This window comes from Anas acuta, chromosome 4 (genome assembly GCF_963932015.1).
Source record: "Anas acuta chromosome 4, bAnaAcu1.1, whole genome shotgun sequence".
Classification (NCBI taxonomy): Eukaryota; Metazoa; Chordata; class Aves; order Anseriformes; family Anatidae; genus Anas; species Anas acuta.
Genome location: NC_088982.1, coordinates 26,967,672 through 26,995,621, shown reverse-complemented (window position 1 = coordinate 26,995,621; position 27,950 = coordinate 26,967,672). Strand labels below are relative to the sequence as shown.

Sequence of the window (27,950 nt, the reverse complement as noted above, 5' to 3'; positions counted from 1 at the left end):
GCACAATCTATGTGGTGTAGTACCTAAATGTGAGACTTCTGCAATCTGTAACACATTAAAGTCTAAAAGATACCTGTTCCTTAGAGAATGCAAACATTAACTCATCTTCCAGTGTTTTAAGATGAAAAATATTTATCAGCTTTCATATTCAAAAATCCTTTCTGCATAACAGCATGGTGAACCAGATGTGAAGGAAGATTCTAATAGTTAAAAACTAGTATGTAATTCACTCAGTCAATCCCTTTTCAAAGAGAATTTGGATTTTTCACTAAATCACAGCTAAAACTTGTAATACCAAATGTTTTCACCTTTTACAATTGTACGTACTATAATATCTTTCCTCTACTCTTTAATCAGGCATATACAATTTGCCTATGTAACCGTAACAGGAATTGTTATACAGAAACTTACTGGATTCCTAACTCATTTTTGAGTGCCAGCAACCATAGCAAGTTCAGTTTTGCAGCCACAGCAAATGTGCAAGTAAATTATGAACAGCAGATCTTTGACAAAGAGAAAAGTAGTGACCTCAGGTGGCAAGCCAGCATCCTTGCAAAGGTAAGCTCATGCAAAACTAGCAGGTATGAAGAAGCTTTGAATCCCAAGACCCGGAAGTCATTGCCAAGGGAAAACAAAAAATTGCTGCAATTTAACAGTGCTTTGTGCAAGGTGACAAAATATAAAACCAATAAAACAAAAAGTATACAATAAAAAGACACAATTCTGTATTTTTTTAATACAATGTACAATTTTGAGGAAATTTTTTTAATCCAGGCTAAGCAAAGATACTTACTCATTGACTTCATACACAAACCGTTTTACGATTGTCAATAGCAAGACTCTGACAAACATCTGTAAGAGCAGGGAAACTGTAAAAGCTAGAAATCTGCGCTTTATTAACGATACTTAACTTACATTGAAGTGTAAGTTGGTCTAGATTGGTTCATATCTGGGGAAAGATTCCCATAAAAAGCAAACAAATTTACCTAATAGTTTCCATGATTCTCAATCCATCCAGCAGTTGGAAAAAAAATTATATATGTATAAAACATAAGTCACACACTCCTGCAATGAAGTAACTCAATTAATACTGAATATTGAGACTTCTGCTGTCTGATCTTTCCATAAAGCTTCACTATGAAGATACTTTTAATTTTGGAAATAGCTTTATGACCATCTAAGCTACCCTCTTTGCTTTCCTCTTCCAAGTTCGCTCAATTTTAAAACACCAAATAAAACCTGTGCAGATTTGGCTATAGTATCACACACTTGGGACACACAACCCTTACATCCAGTCAGAGACACTGCAAAGATAGAAATCTTGTAGTCTTTGGCAAGATCTGTATTCCTTATTCTGTACTTAACTGTATGTGGTTGTATTAGTCCACTGTTTAGAAAGGACTAGTTAAACAGGCCAATTGGTACACCAGTATGCATTTACTGTTCAATAGGTAAAAATAAAATTAGTTTCATTCACAGATACTATCTTACATTACTTGCCAAATATTTAGATTACTGATGAACTTTCATAGTTCAAAGCTCTACAAATAATGATATTCATAAAGTGTTCTTCCTTTGAAAATGTCACACAGTCTTATTCATTTTGAAACTTGTTTTAAAATAAAATGGTCAGGAAACATTTAAACAACAGGAACTGTCAATATTGACATACAAAGAAGCACTGAATATTTAAGTTTCATTTGCTTTGGCTTCTTTAAGGTCACCATTGCTAGGAGCCTTGAGAGATTAGCAGCATTCTCATATTAGCAGTTCACTTTCAGACAAACTAGCAGGCACTAACCCAGCACTGGGCTAATTTGTTTCACAGGTTGCAGGTTCATCCAAACCTTTACTGAGAAACACTGCCACTTGAAAAAAAATAAAATCTGCATCTGAACACAGAATTGTCAGGTGACAGAACAGAAGAAGAAAAACTGCAAATGAGAGTTAAAATTGCATGAATGATTTCAGATCGGGTTTCACTAGTTAAAAATAGCAAAACCCAACCTAGATAAGTGTTTTGGTAGCCTGATACATTTTTGTGGTCTGAAAATAAATTTCAGCAGTATAAGGCATTATACCTCCTGTTAATCACAGAAAATAAATGGTTTCTGAAATGTCTAACACCACTATGTTTACACTCTTTATAGTGCTTTTGTATATGCTTTTAGGACAGTACAAATGATACTTTATATCTCTATAATTAGAGACCAAACATCCCTTGAATATATTCAGCACCTGATTTCTTTTATCAAAAAAAGAAATTTCCAGACAAATGTGATTAAAATAAAAATTAGTATTGCCAGTGTGGCATGCAGTGTTTCTCTGTGCCATGACACTGGAAAACAGCTCAGTACCACCACTCAATTCTAACATATACACTGCAATGTCACAAAAGTACTTACTGGCTGAGGCTTGAGGTTGAATGCGAGGTATTCCTCCATTTGGCACTTGGAAGTTTGAGTCACTTCTGCTGTTTTTCACAGACTCAGCTTGGATATTAGATGTCCTGGACAGGTTTGGAAGACTACGCCTTAGTTTTTCTGTATGAAACAACACAACGATATCATGATATGTAGTTAAATGCTGGACAAAGTCCAAGCTCTTAACCAATAGCTGAAACCAAAAATCTAAGTGACACAAACAGGTATATAAACTACGGTGCAATTTAAATGCCTATTTTGTTACATTATAGTTCTTTAGATGCGTCATATACAAAACATATACAACACATTTATATAAAAAAAAGGAAGAAGGAACAGTTCTCACTTGTGGTGAAAAGAAATCAGTCATGGCATGTTCTGAAATCGAAGCATGTCTACATTATAATTCCCTGGGTTTTGTTCTACCATTACAGCAATTCAACAGAGAAACCTAGCTTGCAGTTTGGCATACTTCCCAAAGTCTTCATCAATAAAGTTATAATATACTATGCTTGCCTGAAGATTAAAAACATACCGTAATTTATCACTCAACGTTTGGGACTACCCAGCCTCATCATAGCACATTATACAACAAATAACTGACACGCACTTGGAAAGAAACTGTCAACACACAACATTCAAAATTAAAGAAATATTATGCTTCTTCTTTCACATCTCATTTGACTGTTCAGCTAGTACTGGTTCTTTAAGGATCTTCTACAATTGGTACCACGTGTCACAGAATACACAAAGATGCCATTAAATTTCTCCCAAGTCTAATGATGTTCTGCTATGTCCAACCCATGCAGAGCTGGGCTGATGACACAGGTCAGGACAGAGGAGTGCAGATGACAAGGCACGATGGACGGCCAACCTGCTGATGAAGGGGGGATGCGGGGAAGAAGTACTCTAACCATGCACAAGCACTAAAGATGAAAACAAAAGTATGCATCTTCATAGGCTGAATACTCCTACAGGTGTACTTCCTTCACTTAGAAATTTGCACTGGTTTGCATTGCAGTTGGTGCATCTTGGAACATCTAAACCTCCCTCTAACCAGTCTAGAGCAGAAAAAAAAAATCCCAAACAACTTTTTTAGGCTGCTGGTCTATCAACTCTGAATATCCAAGCAACATGCAACAGCACAAAAAACACTCCAAGAGTTCCTTGGAAGTGTTTCAGAAACACGTGATCACGCTCTATTTTCATCCCTCTGATACGTGGGACGCCAGTTTATGGTACCTTGCCTCTAATGGAATATTTTTCTTGTAGCTCATATAGCATGCATTAAGACTTTCACAAAGCCCTAGAAAAGAACAGGAAAGGAATTCTCAACTAAGCTGCAACATAGTTTACTAACTTTTGTGTTGACTGATTTCCTATATACCTAAAATTTTCTCAAGCTACTATTACTAGATGAGATTTCTGTCGGCCCTTCCAAAGATATTCTTAAGCAGCTAATTAAATTTGCAGGATCATCTTCCCCAAAAGCTCTAGCCAAGCACACTTAATTTCCTAATTAAAAATTTACTATTTCTTGTCAGTGGAATTCTGTAAATGGCATAGATAGATAGAATTCTGCTGTATCAGTGGGGAAAAAATAGAAAATAAACTGTTTACAAATACTTTCTACATCATCTCTACATCAGACACTCTACATCCAGCTTACCTTAAAGAGGCATAAATAAGGTGAATTCTTAATATCTAAATTAATATTATTTCTGAATTGAAGACTTTATTTGCCAGATAATCACATTTCTTAAAATGGGAAAATGATTAGATAGATTAAGGTTAGGTATAGTCTAATTGTGTCATGTTTCCTGCAAGTTTTATTTTTCTTACGTGGCAGTTTGCACAGCTTTGAAATATTTAAAATATCTAACAAAGACAGTACTATTTTTAAGACCATGTTTATGCTCAAAATGCTCACAGTCCTACACTGTCAGAAGAAAGCATTCAGCTATCTCACAGGCTAAGGGCATGTATAAATTTCAATGTTACCCTTATCTTTGCAGTTACTCTCTCTGTGTTTTATCCTGTCATGCGCAAGGCCTAAACCTCCTGGTGAATGATCATTTCCCTTGTGTTTTGCTTTATTTTAGTGCATTTTCCTGCCACAGATAGAATTCAGTCACCACAAAGCTTGATTACACTGAGTGACTGGATAACATCTAAAATACATGTAAATAGAAGCCTATCAACTCATCTGACTATTAAGAGTTACCCAGCAAAATTTAAGCTTTGCTTGCTATGCTTTTTCTTAAACAACTCTGAGATTAAACCATGGTATTATGCAGGCATATAGTTGACCAAAATCCTATACAGGAACTACACAACTACTTTAACTAATTGTGTAATGAATTTGAGACAGAACTTATTACCTTCACTTTTGACATTACTAGTCTGCAAATCTGTAGGATGGCCTTGAAGTGAAAGACGAGGTTGCTGTAAACGGCTAATCATAGGCTGGGGCGACACTCTACTGTACTCTATACTTCGAGCAGGCGATCGGGAACGAGGTGAATTCCTTGGAGATTGTTTTGGTGATGGCCATGGAGAGCTACGAGGTGATGGTGAGAACCTGTTAACAGCAGGGTGCACCGCGTGATGCATGCCATCTTCTTCATCTTCTAAACTCTGTGCATCAAGCTCCTGATCACTGAGTGTGCCTCGCCTCGTAGAATTGCAAGAAGAACCAGAACTACGCCGCGAAGCAGTTGCTGCATACTCTTGCCGGAGGCCTGGCAACAATGAGAACATTGTTTACTTTTTGTCTGCCCACAAATGGTTCAGACTAGAGACAGCACATACAGATATCTGCCCAGAGCTCAAACTTACATTCAGCTCATCTTCCCTCTTTTTATTTGAGACACAAAATTGATTCCAGATTAGTATCAAATGAAGTTATCTAATAGCCTATAATCTCTTGAAATAAGTAGGTGAGCTCATCCCCTTTCCTACTACAGCAACCATCAGTATAGTTTACTGTCTACTTGTTCGTCTCCTATCCCAGGCTGGAAACTCACAACACAGGACACATCTTAATTTTGGTATCAGGTAACATCCTAGAACAACTGCACTGAAAGGCTCCTTGCAATGTGTTAGGAAATGTAACAAAGCAGCTACATGACAAACTCCCCCTAGACAAAACAGAGTTCAGTTAGCCAGTGGCCTCCAAAGTTGTGTGCACACACCTCGGGGGTACAGAAAACAACCCACTGTAGTGAAGGAAAAAAATCATTTTTTGTAACATTAATAAATAAAATAATATTTTTAATTAGTGTTTGCATCATCTTTATCCCATCGTTTTTTAATGTATATTTTTGTCTACATTTTATAATGTACATAATATAGGACTGTGCATCTATATAATTTATGAATTAATACATATACATGGGGGGTGCTCAAGAATTTTACTGATAGGGGTGTGCAATAAAAATGTTTGGAGACCACTGAGTTAGACAACCGAAATTACTACCACTTTCTACACTGTCAGAGAGACCAAGACAACAGACAAAGACTCAAGTCAACCTTAAAAAAAAAAAAAAAAAAGAAAGAATTGTGAAAAATGCTACTGCATATGTCTTGCCATACTGACTTTACATTTCTTCTCAGGAGAGCTACATTTGTACATCCCTAGTAGAGTCTTAACCTCTTTCTCATTCCTGCTAAGTAAGTCCTACTGCAGTTATTCAATTAAAAAAAATAAATAAATCAAATGCCCCACTTGGTTTTCAGGATGGAAAACACTTACTTTCTTCCTGCATTCGTGCTAAAATTTGCACATCTGTTACATCATTTAGCTTGTAATTAGATCCAATAGAGTCCTCATCCATCTCTGATGCACTTAATTCACTGTCCAAAGAGGACTGTGGACTTAGTGGAGGATTCCTATCTGCTGAGCTTTTAAGGTGACCTACAGAAAGAAAATAGAGTAACAAGAGCTTTTTATTTTCATATAAAAAAAAGCACGTTGCAAATCCTGTTAAAAGAACCGACAACATGGGAACAGATTATGACTAACACATTGAGGCTAACAGGCTGTTTGAAATACTTGACTGCAAATCTAGGCTGAAAATATAATTTACACAAACAAAATGAGTAATTTTATATAAAATCACTGTAACAATGACAGAAGAAATTAACGACATATAATCTGGTCCATCTGTACCAAGTTTTTTAACTGCTGTGGAGTTTGTACAGCTTTTGCAGAAAGAGCAACTGTATAACTGTTTCATTTATGCTTTAAATCTTGTCTCTGCACACTACAGTGTAAGACATAAGTTTGATTATTTGTATATCTTTCTTGAACAGTAAGGAATTGCTGACCCAATGAATATTGATTGTTTTGAATGCTTAAAATACAGCTTATCCAAAAATACTACTTGTTATAAGCACACACCTTTGCTAAACTGTAACATACAGGAAAAACTCTTTCCCATTTGCTGCCTTCTGACTGACAGCCCATTTCCAGTTACATTTTCTCTCTGTCCTCAAGGCAAACACTGCACAAAACGCAGATCAGAGCTACACAGATTTAAATAAAACTTGGGTAATGATGCTGCTGAGTGTATTGTAGTGCAGGTTTCTCTTTGTAAGTCCACAGCAAACTACGGGTAGTGGGACTGTTAATGTAACGTTTTTTCGTTTTCCCTGCAAACTAACGTGACTTAAAGTAAATATAAGCCAATGTCCTCACTTCACCGTAGAGATGTTCCAGACATTGATTTTTCTACTGCAAAGAAAGAGCCTATAGTGCAGAATAAAGGCAGAAAACATTGCCAGAAGTTACTGTTTATTGCAATGCCTGCGAAACTTCAAGGAACGACTTTAACTGAAATACATGCTTCTTTCTTAGATTACATTTAGATTACATTTAGATTACATCTCAGCAGTACTGATGGACACCTGGCATACCAAATATTTCAGTGAATAAGTAACACCGTAATTGCAGAGACTACAACCACAAACATGTAACATTTAAACATGTACTATGCAACTTATATCTCAATTCTAGAAGCTCCTCAAAAGTGTGCTGGGACTCCACAGAAGCACCAGCAAGAGTTTTGGTCTACCACTAATACGCATCCAAACATTTTAAACATATCTCACACCAAAAAGTCTGCAAAAATGCCTTTCCTCAAAGGTTTAAATACTGCATGATGCAAACTTCCTACAGAAAACCGACAGATTTTTGGTGTCTTCCAAAGGTTCCGTGCAAATGTGATGTATTTGAGTGCTTATTTTTGAAAGGAAGGGGCCTCCCCTCCGCACAGACACACACACACTTACCTGAGGTACCAGGAGGTATGAACTGTTTTACTAAAGCAGATTTCACTGGTGTTGAGGAGGGAGAGTTGAAACCACTGCTGTAGGGGCTACTAGTATTTGGACTATAGGAGCTGGCGTAACTGACCGCACTGAAAGGGCTACTGTACAAATTCTGTCTCTTCAAAGCTGTATAAAAGAGGAAGGAAGTGACAAATTATAAGAAGGGAACCATAAAAAAAAAAGTATAATGCTACATGATATCTTCAGCATGATTTAATTGCTATACAATCCAAGAAGAGCACTTCTGTCATCAGGGAGTTTTTCCAACTGATTTCTGTGTCTCCTAGGTACAACTGTATTGTCTTTTATTTTTTATTATCTTTTTTTTATTATTATTATTGTAATTTATTTAATTGTCTTTTCAAATACTTTCCTAGTAGAAACCAAATCTAGAATTGTTATACCTACTCTCTTCTGTTCAACATGCTCAGCCAAGGGAAGGAAGAGAGAAGTGACTCGAAAGACAGCAGTAGCTAAGCTATCTCAGTGCATAGCCTATGCAATTACATGCAAACCAGAGCACACCATCAAGTATCAAGGGCTACAAAAAACATCCACTTTGTATTTAGTGATAAAGAGGCATCCCTTGATATAAGAGTATATAAAATACAGCTGCCTTGATTACAGTTTGAATGAGTATTTGATGCAACCCAGTGTACCAGCCTACACTGGAAAATGACAAAAATGATGCTACAAGGACAGCAAGTGCCTACTGAAGAAACAAAGCCCTTAGCTTATAAAAATACCAACAGAGAAAGACTGCTCTTGGCTACTGCATCGCTGCAGCCATCTTGATGAAATCCAAATACGATTTCCACATATAAAGCCAAATAATAAAATGAAACTGCTGAGGCAGTTGCCTTTGATTTTTCCTCTTTTAAAATTTCAATCAACCCCAAACAACCTTGTTCTCATTCTCCCTAGGCTTCATCCCAGCCTCTGTCCAAGAACTGTAGCTTATCTCTGGGAGAGTATTAATATACACAGACAAAACTAAACCAGCCTGCATTCAAAGAGTATCTCCTACAGTGGTCTTCTAGGGTGAAAAAACAATTAAGTTGTACATAAACTACATGGGAATGCAGTTAGTTCATGTCTAGTTCTCCAGAATTCAGAGACCTGTCCAGACCACACAGTATTTCAACAGCAACCCTAAGACTGGCACCAGAGAACCAGCAATACCACCACCTATGAACTTCCCCAAAGCACACACCAAAAGAATTAAAAAAAAAAAAAAAAAAAAAAAGTTAAGCCTAGCAAATGCATCTGTATCTCTGGATACCATGAACCTGCTGGGCACTCAGAAGCAGAAAGTGTGGTCAAATGCGTGTTGCAGTAAGATCCGTAAGCGCTGTTTGAATCTACCACTTAAATCACCAGGACAACAGAAGCCACATGGTGGTTATTCTTGTCTACTATTCTCCAGTTTAGTGAAGAATCTAACTAAAGGAATCAATCACTTGTTTAGAAAGTATTTCTCAAGTACAGGAGGATTACACAAATCTCTACATTGCCAGGTCTTTACCAGCTTAGACCAAATGGCCACTGCTTCAAACACAACAATCCACACTAATGCTTCTTCTAAGATCCACTTTCTATTCTGGTTGTTTTTTATCGACTATTTAACACTTCAGCCAAATGAAGTACTTAAAAGTGTGCCAAAAAGTTGGCTACCAACATAACATTTGTTTAGGCAGAAGTTATAATCACATTTTCGACAGTTTTGCATCTGGTGTGGTAAACTTCAAAAATCTCTTATCAAAATAGAGTACTTAGTGGCTCTTTCAAATGGACTGTAGGATTATTCCCTTCTATCCACTTCTAATCCAGTTTCAATGCTTCAGGATTTTTCTATCCATGGACATAAACACTGTATGTAACATAAAAGCCAAAATGGAATACTTCCCTCTACTACTGATCTTAACTATCAGTGCTAAAGTATTTTTAGATGAATTTTAACTACTTGCAAAAAATTCCACGATCTCTCTGCTTTCATACTTGCCCAGTTACAGTGTACTATTTGGGTAGCTACTTAAATGAGGGTTTTGCTCAGAAATTTAGTTTTTATTTTAACATGACAGAAAATGGAACTTCAGTGGGGGAAGTGGGAACCAAAGGAAATTTGGTCAGTTTTGGTAAAGGCAGTTTCTTCAGTGCTGAAAGCAGTTTATGCCAAGCTGATAACTGAATTGTACTTGAACAAAGAAGCAAGTACGTCGCAAAATACTGAACTGAAAGCTAGAGATCAAAACTTTATGATGTATAAATCTAGATTAGATTAAGTTGTAGCTCACCTAGCTGATAGAACCTAAGCTTCAAGACATAAGAATTTTGAAACTATGCATATATACTATAAAATGACAAGAGGCTTTGCAGATGCGTGGCAATACCCTCAGGCAGGTTCTAGGGGAAAAAAAGCAGAAACTAAGCCCTTGCAAAGAAAAGTGTGACATTTCTGTAACTGAAAAAGGGTAGTGAACTAGTGCAGTAACAGCTAGGCTACTGAGAGTAGCATATTTAAAAAAAAAATGTATTCCATTCTGCTATGTCAGACAACTTGACATTTATTTATTAAAAATTTTTATTTGGTGTAAGACCTTTATTTATTTGGACATTATAAAAAGCCAAATAGACTACAGTTGCATGAAACACTGCCTTCAGCAGCAAAGCCTGCTTCAGCTCCTCCTCCTGCCCCAGTCTTTGCGTGGTCACCACCTCCTCAGCTGTTTCATACAAGCCATGGGTAGCAGAACGCAGCACAAGCAGAAAGAGCAGAAATTGAAGTTGATTTTACAGCAGATTCCTTAAGCTGCACCTTCTGTAAAGAGCCTCTCTGGTGTCTAAATCAGTAAATATTAGTATTATTTTAGAGTGCACAAAGACAGATGGAAGTTTTATATTCCACTTCTTAGATCTTTTCACTCTAAGTCTTACAGGATACGTGCTAATTTCATCAATTAGGGAATCCAATGAATTTTAGCCAGCATTCTTAAGGTACCTCCAGTTTATTTTGAGAATATCAGAAGGGAAACCTGGTTTTATTACAAAGCTCAATTAACAGAGCAGGTAATTACAAGCAGGCTGTATTCTGTTTGACTCTGATGAGAACTCACAGAATCACAGAATTTCTAGGTTGGAAGAGACCTCAAGATCATCAAGTCCAACCTCTGACCTAACACTAACAGTCCTCACTAAACCATATCCCTAAGCTCTACATCTAAACGTCTTTTAAAGACTTCCAGGGATGGTGACTCCACCACCTCCCTGGGCAGCCTGTTCCAGTGCCTCACAACCCTTTCAGTAAAGAAGTTCTTCCTAACATCTAACCTAAAACTCCCCTGGCGCAACTTAAGCCCATTCCCCCTCGTCCTGTCACCAGGCACGTGGGAGAACAGACCAACCCCCACCTCACTACAGCCTCCTTTAAGGTATCTGTAGAGAGCAATAAGGTCGCCCCTGAGCCTCCTCTTCTCCAGGCCGAACAAGCCCAGCTCCCTCAGCCGCTCCTCGTAGGACTTGTTCTCCAGGCCCCTCACCAGTTTTGTCGCCCTTCTCTGGACCCGCTCAAGCACCTCGATGTCCTTCTTGTAGCGAGGGGCCCAAAACTGAACACAGTACTCGAGGTGTGGCCTCACCAGAGCCGAGTACAGGGGGATGATCACCTCCCTAGCCCTGCTGGTCACACTGTTTCTGATACAAGCCAGGATGCCGTTGGCCTTCTTGGCCACCTGAGCACACTGCTGGCTCATATTCAGCCGACTGTCCACCATCACTCCCAGGTCCTTCTCTGCCTGGCAACTCCTTTGACAGCAAGTGCTTTTAGCATTCATGTAGGAACCCCAAAGTACCCATTCCAATTGAATCTTTGTTCTCACAGCATAAAGAATAATTTTTCATCTCTTGTTGAAAAAGTTGGTTAAAAAACCCTAAAATATAAATATGAATAGTTCTTTATTTTGTATTTACTCAGCAGACAAGTATTTCAAAATATTAAACAAATTTGGAAACAATTGTAGTACTGCATAACCTTTAAAACAGGCTCTTTATACATATTTACAATGACACAAAATATTTATCACATGCAGATTTCTGATGAAAGAAAGCATTCTTCCATTACATATAGAAAAGTACTCCCTGGTACATGATGAAATTTTTGTGGTACAGCATTTTTCATCCTAGGCAAGTATGAACTACCTCCCTCAGCACTGTGTTTTTCCCCAGGAATAAAAGCTCTATCCAAACTATTTTTCTGGTACAGAATTCTAACACGGATTTCTCTAATTTAGGAAGGCTTTACAGCTCAAAATATGGTCTTTCTCAGGATTGTCAGACATTAGTAAGATCAATTTTAACGTGAAAGTGATTTTATATTAAATGAAATATTACATTAGAAAATATTACACATTAGCTTTCAAAACACCAGAAGACAGGGTTAACGATCAGCATTTTTACATTAATGTATATTTTCTTTCGTAACATTCACAAACAGCACACAGCACCTAGTTTGTTTTAGTCAACAGCTGGTTGAACTGGTCTTGAATCTCTTTATTGCTCTGAAATAGAGGAATAGAAAAATTTGTGTGCAGAAAACTGATGCCTAGGTAGTTCAGAAGACCTACTTTATGAATCAAGACCAACTTCTCCAAATGATAGAGATCTGAAACTTGTTTGTTATGATTAAGTGACAAATTTATTCTAGTAGTCACTGTGGTAATTCAAAACAATCATTAGGGAATTCCATCACTGAGACCAAGGTTAGGTAAATAATAGTTGGTTTTGAACAAGCTCAGTGCTTAACTAAAAAAAATAAATATCATACTCACTCAGCACAGAAAACATTTACGTTTTTATACACAGCCACTACAGGCCATAGTGATCATGCATTTGATTTCAAATACTTAAATAAATTACTTCTGCCTCAGTAAAAATTGCAACATGGCCAAAGTTACTCTTTTCTAGTTTTATACAACTGTGTCTCATGGCATCTCTTCCAAAAGTTCTTCCTCCTGGGTATAGTATTTCTGTGCTTCTGCAGTTGCTTTTTTCACGTGCTTTACTTGTAAAACCCAACACCATTTTAGATCACCATGTGGTGGAAATGCTGGTTTCCAGCCAACGTGAAACGCCCTCCTGCACTTTTGACCAGGGACTTGAGGCATATCTACGAGAAGTCTTTGCACCAGAATATGCCTTAAGGTTCACCCTAGTCTGGACACTCTTCCAGCACTAGTCAGGACTCTATGCAACTGTAAACTTGAACTCAGAAGAAAAAAGGCATTGTGCATCCTGAGTTCTCAGTAACTGTTTGCTCACAGGAGCACGGAGCTGAAAGCCCCTGTTCCCTTCTTTATCACCACAAAATGGAAAAAGATTATTTTATAAGAAGAAAGAAGAAAAGTAGGAATACAAGAGCACATTTGAGACTGAGAAACAGCAAAAAAAAGATTACATTAGAAAGATATAATAGGAGCTGACAAAGCTAAAATCATCAAGACAAAAGAAACATCTACAAGGATTCAGAAGAGAAAGTAACAGCAGTATGAAAAGCCTTACCAATGGAAACTGGATCTGAAATTTCTTAACCTGTTACTAGCTACTGTTTCAGTTAAGTGACAGGGGTCCACAGGGGCAAATGTGATGTAAAAGAGAAAACCCAGAATAATCTAGTGTAGAATCACACTTACAAGAGGCACTACTTGTCTTTTCCAGTGGAGCTTCCTGCTACCCTACTACTGCAAGTAGTCTGGTTGTTCTGAAGAACAATTTCATTTTCTGTTTCACTTTTCCATGCAAACTTCTCCAACTAGCAGTATTACAGCCCCTCTCTTCTACCAGTAATGTTTCCTCCCCTGATTAGTACTATCGGCCATCTGATGTATTCTTGCAAGTGTCCCTGCCAGAAGCAGATTTTCAGTGCTATGGAAAAAAAAAAGAGATGAAGTTGCCTAGACTCAGTTTGAATGATCAAACCTAAGTTTGTGCATTTCATATGGAAGTGTCCTGCCACTCTGCTTCTACCATGACTGAACTTTTAAAGATATTCTAGGGGTTACAGAATTTGTGGTTACTTTGGGAATATTTCTACTCAGCTCTGAAAAACGGACAAAATTATTCATGCTTATCCTATCTACTATACAGTCCTAAGTACTTAGTTAAGTCATACCACAATTTCTTCAGGCTCCCAAAATTGCATCATTTTTCATAAATCTCTGTGACCTGGCACTTTTCATTGTTCAGAATTTCAATCTATACCTGTAGAAAGCCTTGTAACTGTTCAGGAAAACTTTTAATGGACATTTGCCAAGGCTGCTTACACAAAGCACAAGAAATAGGGAAAGAAAAAAGGTGACTCATACTGAAGGCACTTTCACCATTTTACTCAATAGTTTTATAAAAATGAGAACTGGATTTGTCATGTTATCTACCAGCAATGCTTTCAAGTTTCATTAAGAACAATCTTAATACAAATCAGAATTAAGACTGAATTGCACCAGAGAAGAATCCAAAGAGGGGAGTCAAACTCAGCAAAGTTTATGTATATGAAGGGTGGTTGGGAACACTTGTGGAACTAAACTTTCAAAACTTCTTAGCTCAAGTTCAATCATTCTGTTAATTCCTGCAGATAATAATTATAAAAAAGTCACATAGCACCACAAAAAGATGGATATGTGGGGCAAGAACAGATATTAATAGTAAGAGAGAAAGGATTATCTCAGCATAACTTTTTTTCTTTTCTCCAGTAAAAATAGGCTCAAACAAAAGCTAAAATAAAGTAATTTTTGGAAAAGACCGAGAGGTTAAAACAAATGTTGAACATTCACTGGGGAAAGCATTGCTGGTAAGTTATCAAGAAAATTAACAAAGAAATCAGATTAACAGAAAATCCTCCAGCATTTTGCTGATATTTGACATTAGAAAGGCTGAGAATGAAAGGATGAAGATGGTAGGCTTTCTTACTCAAGGGCCAGGCAATCAGTCCTTCCCCAGACTCTTATCAACTATGTTGTGTCAGGAAAGAACCAAACTCTGTGGAGTTCTTAATCTAATGGTGACATCATCTTAAATTACTTAGGATGGGAAGAAAATGGATCAGTATTACCTCCCCCAAAGTATTCAAGAAATTAAGCCTTAATTTTCTTAGATGGAATAATGTAGCTCATCTAGCAAGAAACTGATCTCTGTGGTAACATAGTGACATCACCCAACAATTATGCTAGTTTAATACAGCCTTCTACTTTAAAGATCTCTAAGGTAAGAACATTGGCCAAAAGTTTTCAGAAAGAAACACACTTTTACTACGCAGGTGACATAATTCTGAAATCTTGATTCCTGGCTAATGCTTCCTTTTAATCAGTACAGAAAATTAGGAGAATGAATTACTGTTTGCAGACCACAACAACTTTAGACAGAATTAACTGTTGCATCTCATCCTCTTCCCTCACAGTTACTATTGGCTAATTCTGATCCCTCTAATCTCTCTTCAGAGCAAATCTGCACAACCCAGTGGCGTTAGTATGAAGGAACTCACCTGACATTGTCTGTTCCAGCCTGTGGATCAGTGACTTTTTAGCACTTTCAATGTCAGGACTTGGGTAATCCAACACTTGCCTGCACCAAACTAATGGACTAACAGATTTTTGCACTGGAGTCAGTCTCTTCTTTGGGGACGTATATAGCCTGAAAAGAAGAAAAAGTTATGAAGACAAAATGGGCATCAAAAAGGCATGTAAGAAAATACCGCATAGTGTGCTATTTCTATTCTTGTACTACCTACAGTACAATCCCAAAACACAATGAAAGCACAAGCTTTAGTTTTAAATTAACGATTTTGGATACAAGATAATACTGAAAACACATGGCTATCCAAAGACTTCTATCAAGAGCTCATGCCTACATTGCTACTCTGTGATAAGCTGATTGATATGCCAGAAACTAACATCTTTTCAAACACAGGTATATGGACAATTTCACTGTCACATAAATGCACAGCTGAGGACTGATCTTATTGATTTAAGTAACGTTCACCTTAAAGAAGGAAATAAAGCACTACCCAATATGCAACCATAGTTTTCCTAAATGCAAAGATGTTGGCAAGTGATAAGCACCTTAATAGCCAAGCAACAGCACTGAAGTACACAGAACACAATCTCATATTTCAGTATCCTTGAATGATATGCATTTTCTTTCTACTTATAACTTGTACCCTAGCACCTGATCCTTTAATTTTCATTTGAACACAGAACAAAGAGACTATCTTTGTCCTAAGGGGTGGACAGTCAAGCATTAAAAACAAGGGACAACAGATAATGCATGTAGGAGAGTAAAGGGAAACAATGAGACCATATTGTTCTGGAGGATATGCTGAGGCCCATCAGCAGCCCCATTCATCTATTTTAACTTCAGCATTCCGCGATGGAAGGAATAAATATTCCATTTGGAAAGCTCTAAAAATGTAGCTGAGAACTCACCCTCCCTCAACAAACAGTTTAAAGGCAAAGTCAAATCCAATCAGACACTCACAAGGGGGATATTTAAGCCTTATCTTTGGAACAAAAGCAAACTTGGATATTTGCTTCAGCAAAAGACAACAGTGACCTGCACGACCTGCAGCTCTACCTGGAGCTTTTGCATGTGCAGAAATGGTTAAACGACTGTTTCTTCTAGGAGTATCCAATGACAGACTTCATGTCCCAGGTGAGTGTGGTTGTAGGCTTCACACTGTGGCTTAGGAGCATTTGACAGCCCAGGCAGCACGCTTCTACACGAAACTGCAGAACTGCCTGTTCCATTTATGCCAACAACATCAGCAACCAGAAGTTATTCTCCCCTGGTCTATTAAGAGATTATTAACTGATCCTTCTTCTGTAGTTCTTGGTTTGTTTTTATAAACAGCTTAGAAGAATTTTATTTTTAATTCCTGCTATTAAGGTTGCTTCTTACAAAAGCTTCCCAAAAAGCATATTTAAATATCACCAAGAACACCTTACCCAAAACACTGCTCACTTTGTCCAGAGCATACTCTCATACATTCTTCCCCCAACCACCAAAACTAAAAGGCTACACCTGCAAATGCAGGTCAGAGGATTATGACTACTGGTCAGGTTTTCACACAAAACCAAAGCAGCTTGTAACAATGCAAACAAAAAACAAATACAGCTTAATGCCCTGCATGACACTGGGTGGAAGGTAACACTGCTTTTGTAGGGATCCTTGTAAGCACTCTGCCCCCAAGAAAAGCTAAGAGCCCAGCACGTATTTATATCGTCGAATATCCCTGGAAAGGACAGGAACTTCTTGGTTTTTGCAGTTCAATGGCAACAATTACACAAATTGCCGAACTTCATGCAGTTATCTACATGGAGTTAAAGACAATGTTTAACACCTACTAGCTCTCTAACACTTTGAATGTACTTTCACTGTCTTTCCTGCACTCTTGTCTGTCCTAAGGTAGGGTTACAGAGTCCTGAGAAGTGTCAAAGGCAACAACGCCAACTCTTGTGCTGTGCGGAGAGGGCTCCCAGCTCCCAGGATCGCTGGCATGCCGAGCTGTGTTTGAGAAGTTCCATGCACATTTGAAGTGTTTACAGTAACACCCTGTGCAACAGGCAAGAAATTAAAATACATATCCCCTTTTTAAAGATGCACACCACGGGTATCTTCAATCTATAAGACTGATCAAAATGGCACCTGATATTTTAAGCTCCACCGCATTATTTTCTGCAATTTGCAGCTGTTGCATTTGTTTCACAAGCAGTTTATCTACTGAAACAATTCAGGCTCACACAGCTCCTACTTTCCCACTCCCCTTCAGACCAAACACATGCTGCAGACTCTCCCACCTCCTTCCAGCCAGTCGCTTTGCCTTTGAACGTTTTTGTTTCACCCTACGTATCAAGAAAGGCAGAACTTGAGAATATTTCATGCTACTCCACTACCTCATGATAAGCACATGTGCATCAATGCAGTAACACAATGACTCTTTCAAGACAGTTTCTTTTACATTGTGCAATTATTGATTCTCATTATTATGAAGCAGTGATCTTTATTCTGCATCTGAGAAAGAACAGCTAATCTTAAGTTTTGGAACTGACACAATTCTATTCACTTTGCCTAATTTTAATCAAGAAAATTAAGATCAAGGGCAAGGCGAAGGCCTGGAGTTACACTTCTACTTCTCTATTCCCAATAGCAGAAAGGAAAAAAGAACAGAAAGGATACTACAGAATTAAAATAAGCATGTAGAAGTGACCTCAAAGCTAAGTGATCATCTTTGTGAAATCACTGTTTGACTCAAAGGCTGCAGGCCCTCTCCAGCTGAAGAGCTTCCCAGAAAAGACTCGTTCCCATTTGTACCTGTTCATGCATTCAACAGCACCGTAACTGCTGATCGGCAGCACGCAACTCTAAGGCTGAAGATCCCCACTGGCTTCATACATCTTTAAACACCACTAAATCACTTTCTAAAAACAGGAAATGGAAAGCCATTGAGGAAGCTGACAGCTTATGGTTACCACCCACACTTCAAATGTTAGCACACCAGAAAAATTGCACTGTGATTGATCTACAAGAGAGTAGGGACACAACCAGAGTTTAGCGCCACAAGATGAAGTAAAAGAAAGCAGTACAGAGAGAAGCTCAGGGGCTTTCACCTGATTTGAAAGGGTGTTAAGAAGCCCAGGCACTATGACTCTGCTGAACACGATACCATTTCCTTCCTTCAGCTGTCACACTAGGCACTGTGTCACAGCTGCACCAATCTGAAATTTAAAGCAGTCAGGGGCTCTACGGATTAGTCCTAGGAAGACACAGCACAAAAAGGGAAAAGCTTTTGCAGAAAGACAGCTTTCACTACACGCTCATATGATAATGCCAGCATGGCAAGCCACAGCACGCTGCACTGGGACACAGCTGAGCTGGAAGAAGCTCTGAAGAAAGAGGACAGGACACCGAGAGAGGAACAGAATAGTTCCATAATCATTACCTCACCTGATGAGCACCTCCCATCGCACTGCGTTACAATACAAGTAGCTGGTTGCCACAGGCATGAAGTCAGAAGCCAAGCTTCTAACCAGGAAGAAAGGAGTCTTTCTGAACCAAAACCCTTCTGCTGCTCAAGTGCAGGAGAAAAACACGCAGATGAGTATGAAATCGCAGATCAGATTAGATGGAAGATGGCAAGCTGGAGGACCTGGAGTTAAAGCTTGTTTATTTTAGTCACATTAGCTTTAAGCAAAAACAGTCACATACGATAGAGACAAGGAAACATCAGGGGACAAAACACATCACAGACAAAAGTGGGATGAAGAAAGCTACCTGAAGAGAAGATGCAAGGGAAAAATAGATATTTAAAGGACAGATCAGCAAGACACTCCCCTAGAAGAGAGGGGAAAAAAACATGAGGCAAAGCTACTAGAAGTAAATAAAGCAACAGATGGGAATATAAGACAGCCTTAGAAATACAGTTTTAGACACAACAATATTGACCTAGACTTTTAGATGAATCTGAAATTCTTGGAGATACTATTTGGAGCACTTTGAGATAAATTTTAAGGTGAATTTTGAATAAACAGCTACAGGTGAAAGACTGAAGAGACTCTCTAGTTATTAAAAAAACTAATTAGCATCGCTGAACATACTTGGCCCACAGACTTCCTTTTGCCTCCTCCTGCACCCCGGTCAAGTACTGGATGTCTCTCAAAAACAAGGAGATGAATACTACAAAAAAGCTTTGACAGCCTTGATACCAGTAGAGAGTTAAAGAATCGGGACTTGCTAATTGGACAAGTCTCATTAAATCCTCCTATTATAATTGCACTTCTAACTACATGGTATTATTTTCAAGTAGAAGTGGAAAGTTTCAGGGCTCGCAAAGTGCACCTGGGAGCAAAACTACCACAACAATTACAGACCGGTTAGTTGCTGGAAATTATAGCCCTTGCTCATTTCCTCATCTCAAAGGAATACGTTACTGTCTGAGAGAGATACTCTGAAGGACAAGAGGCCTTCAGGAGCTTGGAAGAGTCCTGTAACACCATGATGTAGCTTTCCTGGAACGGTCACACAAACTCTGTACAGGCTTTGGGAAGCTTTTCACAAGGATTTGTTAGAGCACGCATACTCTAATATGGTATTGTTGTTACTTACAGAGAAAGAAGTTGAGGAGTTTTCTGTCCTGTTAAACATGTTCCAAAATAAGCCTGTTTAATTACTAGGCTCAAGAGCTCTACCAACACCTATGAGAAGGCAGAAATGTGGACCATGCCCAAACAAAACATGATTAAGAGCTACATTTTAGCAATATCTTTAAGACAATAAAGGAAATCTGTACCAAAGCTTTCATGATATCCAAATATCAACTGTATTTAAAAGCCATAAATATCACACAGTCAGAAATGGAAACAAATTCTTCCCTTGGGATTCTTTTAGCAGTCCCCAAACATCTATTTCACAATGAAATGGTTATCTCAAGGACATTACTCTTTGATGTTACTGGTTGTTACATTTAATTAGCAGATAATTTCTGTAATCCTTACTCATCTCACATGCTCCTTGTCACGTTGTCTTCCCAGGTTGAGGAGCCTTGATCTGAATTTGGGTAAGAAACACCACAGACTTCAAATCAGGTTCATACTTAGTATGCCAGGAAATGAAAAGCATCACTTGCTCTTTTACTTAAATCACCAGGCTGGAATTGATCCGAACCCGTTCAGTTTCCAAGAGGCCCAAGCCACATTAACACAATGCAATTTGAGCAGCCCAACAGGAAATTCTGCAATGCAATTCCAGCAGCGGGATGTCACCCAGGTGCAGCTCTAGCCTAAAACACCCAACATTTTGCTAGTTTACCATGGCAAACTTTGGAGTCCCAAAACATAAAGTCAGTGCTCACCAAACATGAAGCAGGGAGATGAAAGACGATCGCTACGAATCATTACAGATGAGAATCGTATTTTTATCCTCTCTCAAAACAGCAACATAGCCAGCTAATTGGAATGATGACTAGAACAGAAGTGTAAACTATTAAAAATAGGTATCACTTTTACAGAAATAGCTGCTGGATGACAGTGCATGGAGTAGTAAGAACACTTGCTTTCCATTTCAAACAGGCTACCCAACCAATCTGAGGCCTTCAAAAACACTGAAAATATGAATTTGAAATATTAATGTAAACAAATCCCAGTAACTTAATTTTAAACATCCAGCCTTCAGCCTAGAAATGAAGGCAGGCAGCCATCAGCTACTCCTGCCCCACCAGGGAGGCTTTGGACTGAAGTGACACGAAGACATGGGTCAGCGCAGGCTGGCTTTTATAGCAGCATCATTTAAAGAGGATGCAACTGCTCCAAAGTTTGCTGGGCAGCGTGTGTAAAGCAGATACACAGCCAGCTCTATACTCTGCTATGCACATGCTACATGCAAGTTTGGGGAAAAAAAATAAATCACCGTATAATCACCATATGTTTTGCTCTCTCTTTTTGAAGAAGGTTTTTCTGGAAGTAACCGTGCAACAAGTTACTGCAAAGCCAGTTACAGCGTGGATCCACGGTACGTTACCTATGCTACGGTAATTGTCCACGTGTGCACTCTTATCCTGCAATAAACTGGAGACAGCTTTCTTTTAAGAAGCAGCACAGCAGGCCACCCTGCGTACTGTTACAAAGTCATCTCCAGCACGCTACATGCTCACGCCCAGCCTTGTCACGCCAGCACGTCAGGCAGGCAGCAGCACACTGCCTCCTGCCTCTCTGAGACTTCTCTGCTCTGGTCCCCCTTCCTGCCCTCCTGTCTTTTTAATCGGTTTACAGAAAGACCTGATCACGCTGAAATCTGAAAAAAAAATAAATCAATCCTGACTGGCTTGGGAACAGCTAAACAGGCACACTTATAAAAATGCATTGCCAAAATTAGCGTTAACTTCTTGATAAAGCCATTAGTAAGCCTAAAACAAACTCTCAGCGGGACTAGGTGAAGTTCAGTACACTGGGCACGTGTGCACAGGGCTATTTGCAACATCAGGACCATATTAGGAATAAAGTCTGAGCCCCTTAACTAGGATCCAGAAGCACTGATCTAGTGTGAGCGTTAAATGTAAAATAATACAGCTTGAGCAGTGAAGAAAAGTTTTTCTTCTGGCACAACGAGGCTGCAGACCACTTCACAGACTGAAAAAATGCCTGCGTTACACAAAGCCGAGAATCAGCACTCTTCTTCATCTATTATCTCCCACAGCAACATCCTTCTGAAACCAGCAGCCAAGACAAATCCAGGCTTCTCTATGCAGACGAATCAACAGATGAATCAACTTTTAATGCTCAAGCTGCGATTTAAATTTAGTTTGTTTCCATCTGAGGTTTCCTCAATTGGTAAGTGGATTGTACCTCTACAGAGGTATAATCCTACAGTTCAAATGGGATTTGGGGATAAGCAGGAGTGATCCAAATCCATTTGAACCATGAAGAGTTCACACAAGGATTAATTTTAACTGAATACATTCACTCTTTTCACAGTTGATTCAACTACTTGTTGAGTGACCTTGCGTAAGCAAGGCCTTAAGAGTATGATCTTTACTAAAGTTTCAAAGAAACCCGCTTACATCATCCCTCCTATTTGCAGAGTTGTGTCTTTTTGGCTGATCCACCTGTGCTCTGAAAATTTCCAGCTTCATTTAGAGCGATTATCTCTGTTTACCAAATGCACAAAAATCTGGTTTGGTTATTTTATTTAAATTGGTGTCCCCACCTATGGCAGGGGAGATTGGAACTAAATCTTTGAGGTCCCTTCCAACCCAAGCCATTCTATGATTCTGTGAAGATAAAGACATCCTACCTTCATAAGAAAATGAGGTCTTAAGACTACTTAGTGCCTCAACTGTTGAATTAAATAGTCTTCAGAAATTGCAGGAGTTTGATTTCCACTTAAAAAAATAATTTGGAAAAAAAAATTCACCTGTCAACGTTTCAATCTAGCCAAACCACATCTATCATTAAGTGCATAGTAAATTACAGCATGAAAGGACAAAGTTTTTTTTTAATTACATATTGATATTTCTTGACATGTGCTACAACTGGTAAATGTTTTTAAAACTACTCGTTTCAAGTTCTTTTATCTCTCAGTCACTGTCCTACATCTGAGACTGAAGTTTAGTGTTATAGTCACTGTAATATTAGGAAAGGAGCGAAGACTTGCAGCAAGCTGCACTTCAGTTCTGTTGTCTTTTGAGGACTGGAATTTGCATAGAAACACAACTGAAGCCACAATAACAGGCAGCCTAAGTGCCAAACACCTGACAGCAGCAAGCTGAGTGAACTCTGCCGCCTGCCCACGAGCGTACAGAGCTGCGTAAACAAAGCCACGCTGCAATTTATGTCATCACTGTCACCGTATGCTCTTGTGACTGTAACTTTCACTGAAGAGATGTGTTATGGTTCCCACGATTTAGGATTAATATAAAAAACAGTAACAGCTATTGTCACTAGAAAACATGACACTCACAAATTTTGCCATCCGGCTCCAAACTTACTGTACAAATTCAGAATATTTTATTTCCCTAACGTGCTATAAACCAGTAGATTACAAGGCATGAATTGGGAAATAAGAGTAGCTATTCTGCACGGACTCGTCATCTGGAAGATGATGCCTTGTTTTATTTTAGTAGGCTTGTGTTGGATCAGAATAAATTTATGCTCTCATACTTCTCTAGTGGATCAGGCTGGATGTTAGGATAACAACTTAATAACTTATCTGAGGCAATATACACACTGTAATCTCCCTGAGCAACTGAAACACTGCCCACGCATGAAATCATTTAAGTGTTTTTAATAAGCATTAATTACTCTGAAAAGATTTTTTTATTTTAACAAAAATCTGTTTCTCAGGATGTTAGTTCTAGAAAAAGACCTTTGCAGCTGAACTTCATAACCGTCTCTGAGCCAAGTCGGACTGCTTTGGTTACTCTTTTCCTCGCAGTACACGTTTGCCCTGCATTTCCCTGTTGACACCGTGCTCCTCCCCACTGCTTCTCCCAGAGCTCTTATGTTGCTCCTCAACTGGTGTCACGGGAAACTTCAGAAAGACAGCTGGAGAACAGCATGACGCTGAGAGAAAAGGAAACCTCCTTCATTCACTCATCAAAGTGTCACAAGGACAAGGTGAGCAAACACCCGCTGGTGTTCCTGCTGGAGCAGCAGGGTAAGCAGTGCATTAAAAAAAGAAAGAGGGATTGCCTAAAGTAAACTGTGGTGTTATGAAGCTAGCAATAAAGGAAACCATCTCAGAAACATGCTGGCTTGCATGAAGGAGTGCGACATTTGCTGCCTTTATAGCGAGACGAAATCCCGGCTTCCAACCTACCTGATGCGTTGCAGGAAGTAGCACAGCACCCTGCCTCACCCTGTGCTACCCCAAAACCCTTCCACAGCCCCCTCAGCACCCCCACACCCTCCCCACCACCTCCCACCGCCCCCGTGGCCCGCAGAAGCTGCGGGGGCCTCACACAAAAGCTGCGGGGCCTCGGGGAAGAGGAAGAGGAGGAGGAGGAGCAGGGGGAGCGCCATGCGCAGCCCCCGAGCCCTTCTCCCGGCACGGAGCCCCCCAGCTTTCTCCCCCCGCCTCCTCACCAGCCGGTCTCGTCCTCCTCGCAGCCGGCCAGGCGCTCCAGCTCGTCGGGCCGCAGCAGCGCCGCGTCGTCCAGCAGGCCGTCGCCTTCCCCGCCGGGCTCCTCGGGGGGCGGCCGCCGCCCCGCGGCCCTGGACACGGAGCCGGAGCCGGGGCCGGGGCTGAGGCAGCGGCCGTCGGCCGGCGGGGAGCAGGCGGCGGCGGCGGCGAGGAGCAGGGGGGAGCCCGGCGAGGCCCCGCTGCCGGCCGGGGGCCGCTTGGGGCTGGCGGGGCCGGCGGGCAGGGCGGCGTGGCGGCTGCGGAGCTGCTCGTTCTGCTTCTCCAGCTTCTTCACCAGCTCCTGCAGCTTCCGCACCTCCGCGTCCGCGTTCACGCCCGGCACCGCGTCCTCCATGGCGGCTGGGGGGGGGTTGGGGGGCTCCTCCGCCCCGTCTACATGGCCGGGCGGCCCGCGGCTGAGGGAGGGGAGGAGGGCGGCGGCGGGGCGGGGCGGGCGCTGCCACCACCTCCTCCTCCTCCTCCTCCTTCTTCCTCCTCCTCCTTCTCCTCAGCGGCGCCGGCGGGCGGTGGCGGAGAGGGCGGAGGGCGCGCGTCCGGCCGCCGCCGCCGCCATCTTGTCGCCTCCCTCCGCGCCGCCTGACGTCAGGGCGCGGAGGCGGGCAGCGCCTCAGTTGGGGTGCGGCGGTTGGGGTGGGAGGAGGGGGATGCGCTGCTCGCTGCCAGGGGGGCCTCGCCCTAGTGCACCGAAAATTTGGGGGTGTGGGCTGCGAGGCGTAAACGCAGCGGGATGATGTGTGGAGAGTAGGATGGGATCGCTTTGCTGCCCTATGCAGCGCTCCCCACTTACTAATTCTCGCCTCTTTCTGCACACCCTTGTGTGAGAGTTGTGCTGAGGTGGTTATCTGCCGTCACAGTCAGCCTCTTCCAGAATCCAGCCCTTTAATTCATAAATAGTATTTATGTCATTATTTCACATGAACAAGTATCACGGGGTGTTTATCTGCTTCAAAGTACTTATTGGCTGGGGTATTTTAATAGAGCAGTTCCTAAAGTTAGTAAAGCAGTTTATAAAATTATTATCAGGGAAATCAGCTTTCATTATTTGCTGGCAAAGCAAACTTATCAGAAGAAAACTACTACAGGTCTGCACAATTGTCACAAGTATAAAAGCATTAAAACAATTTTGGCCCATGAAATGTGTAAGTCCCAAGGCCTTTGGGACTCTGCTAGGTATCACTCTGCTCATTGATACTACATTTATAACCATTAATAGCTCTCCAATTGGGGATTGCTCTATAAACAAATTTGTAAATCCAGTTCGTTCTCTGTATCACTTGGTACCAAGTGCCTTAATGAAATCCAGCTATGTTCTCTCAGCACAGTTAATTTTATTAACAGAACTTTCAGTCCTCCAAAAGGCAAGAAAAACAGTACGATTTTTAATATTAAGGACATTTGGTGACCCTGTGACACTTCTGGTGACACTGCTGACAGTTCAATGGTTGGTGTGTGTAAAAGCAGTCTTAACTTATATCAAGAAGTTTATTTTAACTCAGAGTGTTTATACAATGATCGTACAGTGTAGCTTCGTCATTCTTTAACTGTCCTCAGATCAGATATTGGCCACCTGCATTAATCATGCTTTTATAAAAGCAGTAGGAGGGTTTGGTCCTCTCTGTCCTGCAGCTACTGGGATCGGGATGGGGCTGGTGGTTGGGGACTGGAGGGGAACAAAGTGAGTGAGGCCTGAAGAAGGGCTGTGCTGGAGGAATGAGGCAGACAGCGTGGAGAAGAACCAGGACCAGAAAGAGCCCTGGGCTCCTGGGGGTGCTGAGTCAAACTGCAGCTGTTTGTTGTGATTGTGTCATCACAGGGCATCAGTCATCACAATGGGATGTAATGCCACAGCTCTGGGAGCGCTCTGGGGGCTGCCGGTATCCTGCCTGTCCTCTCCTTCAGTCTTCCTTCTGTCTTTCCCCAGTCCCTTTTGTGGTCTGTCTGTCCCCATGGTTCCCTACCCCAAGTTTCTGTCCCCTGCTGACATCATTGCTTTGCTGCCAGCAGCACTCGCAGTTATTTCTCCTGACAAGATACGCACTGCAAAGATGTGTAGGCAGTGGGGAGGAAAGTGAGAAAAAAAAAAAAAAGTTTGAATACTGCTGAATCATCTGCTATTTTTCCAAAGCATAAAGGCAACTGAGATGAACAAAGGGAGTCACTGGTTAATAGGCAATGTAGTCTGGACTTGAATAGCAAATTCCATAATCTTGTTTTCTCATTCACTCTCATGCAGAGGGTGCCCTTCTCACGTTTTGGGAGCTTAGGGGAAGGAAGGCTTGGACCAGAAACCTCCCATTAAATATCAGGCCAATAATGGGCTTCCATACGCATCACACTCTGCAAATTCCAAGCTTGCACTGGCCAGATATGAGACCACACCCAAGCAGAGACCCCAGTTTATACAGAAATAGCTTTAATTGATACTAATGCCACAAAAACGAAATCTTTCCACTGTGTCACAAGGGCAAGAGAAATTCCTCAGCAAGTGAAATTAGACCTGTTGCAGACTTCTATTTTTTTTTCTTCTAAGCAGCTGCAGTTTGTGCCTATGCAGTTCTTTTATTTTTTTATTTTTTTATTTTGTGTGTGTGTGTGTGTGTGTGTGCACAGAGAGAGGGAAGGGGAAAGCAGCATTTCTGTAGAGTCTCAGGGACTCTGAAGCCCCTCAGTGCACAGGTAACACGATCAGGGGTCTGTAATATTGAAATGGATATCAGCAAAGCTAAAGGACAATGGTCTCTACCTGTGTGTGTGCTTCTCTTTTCTGGCTTCTTTTTTGCCCTGGCAGGTTCTTCACTCACATGGTGAGAAGAAATGAGCACTCCCTCCAAAGGAAAAGATGCCTGGGCAAAGCTCCCATGTTGCACAAATAATTCAACATGCAGCTGACAAGTGGTTCCTGAGAAAAAGGCCATCAGGAGCCTTGCTTTGATGCCCTTTTGGCTCTAGCATGGACAAGTCTGTATTTTTTACAGCTGTAATTTGTTGCATTGCTGCTTCTGTATCTGGTGAAATTGTTAGATTCTGACTTTGAAACCTTTTTTTCAGTTGTCACCTGAAATAACAAAAGATCCCTCAGAGGGAAGAATACATGAAGATGGACAGGTGCACAGTGGGAAGTTAACATTTATAGCAAATATTTAACTTCAATATGGAAAACTAGATGGCTTTTCAAGCAGCTTTGTTTAGTCTCCTGAGGACGATTGTTGCCTGCCAGACTTTTCAAAGGAGGTGTTCAACAGGCCCACACATGTTCTTGTTAGGCGGTGTTTATCTAAAGTTTGGCAAAATAGTAAGAATAATTTGTCATTATAATAGCTAGTGTGCACAAATATTGCATACACAGTGAAATAAGTGTATGTCCTTTTCAGAATTAGTTTCAAAATTCTACTGAAAGAACTTACGCTGTAACTTTAATTATTTATGAAAGATGTCTCTGAGTGTATCTGGCCTTGTCAATGGTGTGAAAACATATTTAGTGCTTTGGGTTAGACTTAGGTTAGCTGGAAATACAGAAATACA

General features: G+C 40.4%; 1 protein-coding gene across 2 annotated transcripts in view; it reads right to left on the bottom strand.

The window, feature by feature from the left end:
- Positions 1-25,006, bottom strand: part of SLAIN2 (SLAIN motif family member 2) — a 36,361-nt gene extending 11,355 nt beyond the window's left edge. Inside the window, exons 1-6 of one of the 2 annotated variants that reach the window (XM_068680290.1) lie at positions 24,371-25,006; positions 15,283-15,431; positions 7,716-7,880; positions 6,178-6,339; positions 4,805-5,164; positions 2,406-2,543 (exon numbers count right to left, since the gene is read on the bottom strand). In XM_068680290.1, the coding sequence (XP_068536391.1) occupies positions 2,406-2,543; positions 4,805-5,164; positions 6,178-6,339; positions 7,716-7,880; positions 15,283-15,431; positions 24,371-24,762 (1,366 nt within the window). In that variant the 5' untranslated portion in view covers positions 24,763-25,006. The remainder of the gene's footprint in view (positions 1-2,405; positions 2,544-4,804; positions 5,165-6,177; positions 6,340-7,715; positions 7,881-15,282; positions 15,432-24,370) is intronic. The other variant, XM_068680291.1, reaches the window with a different exon arrangement.
- Positions 25,007-27,950: the final 2,944 nt, after the last annotated feature.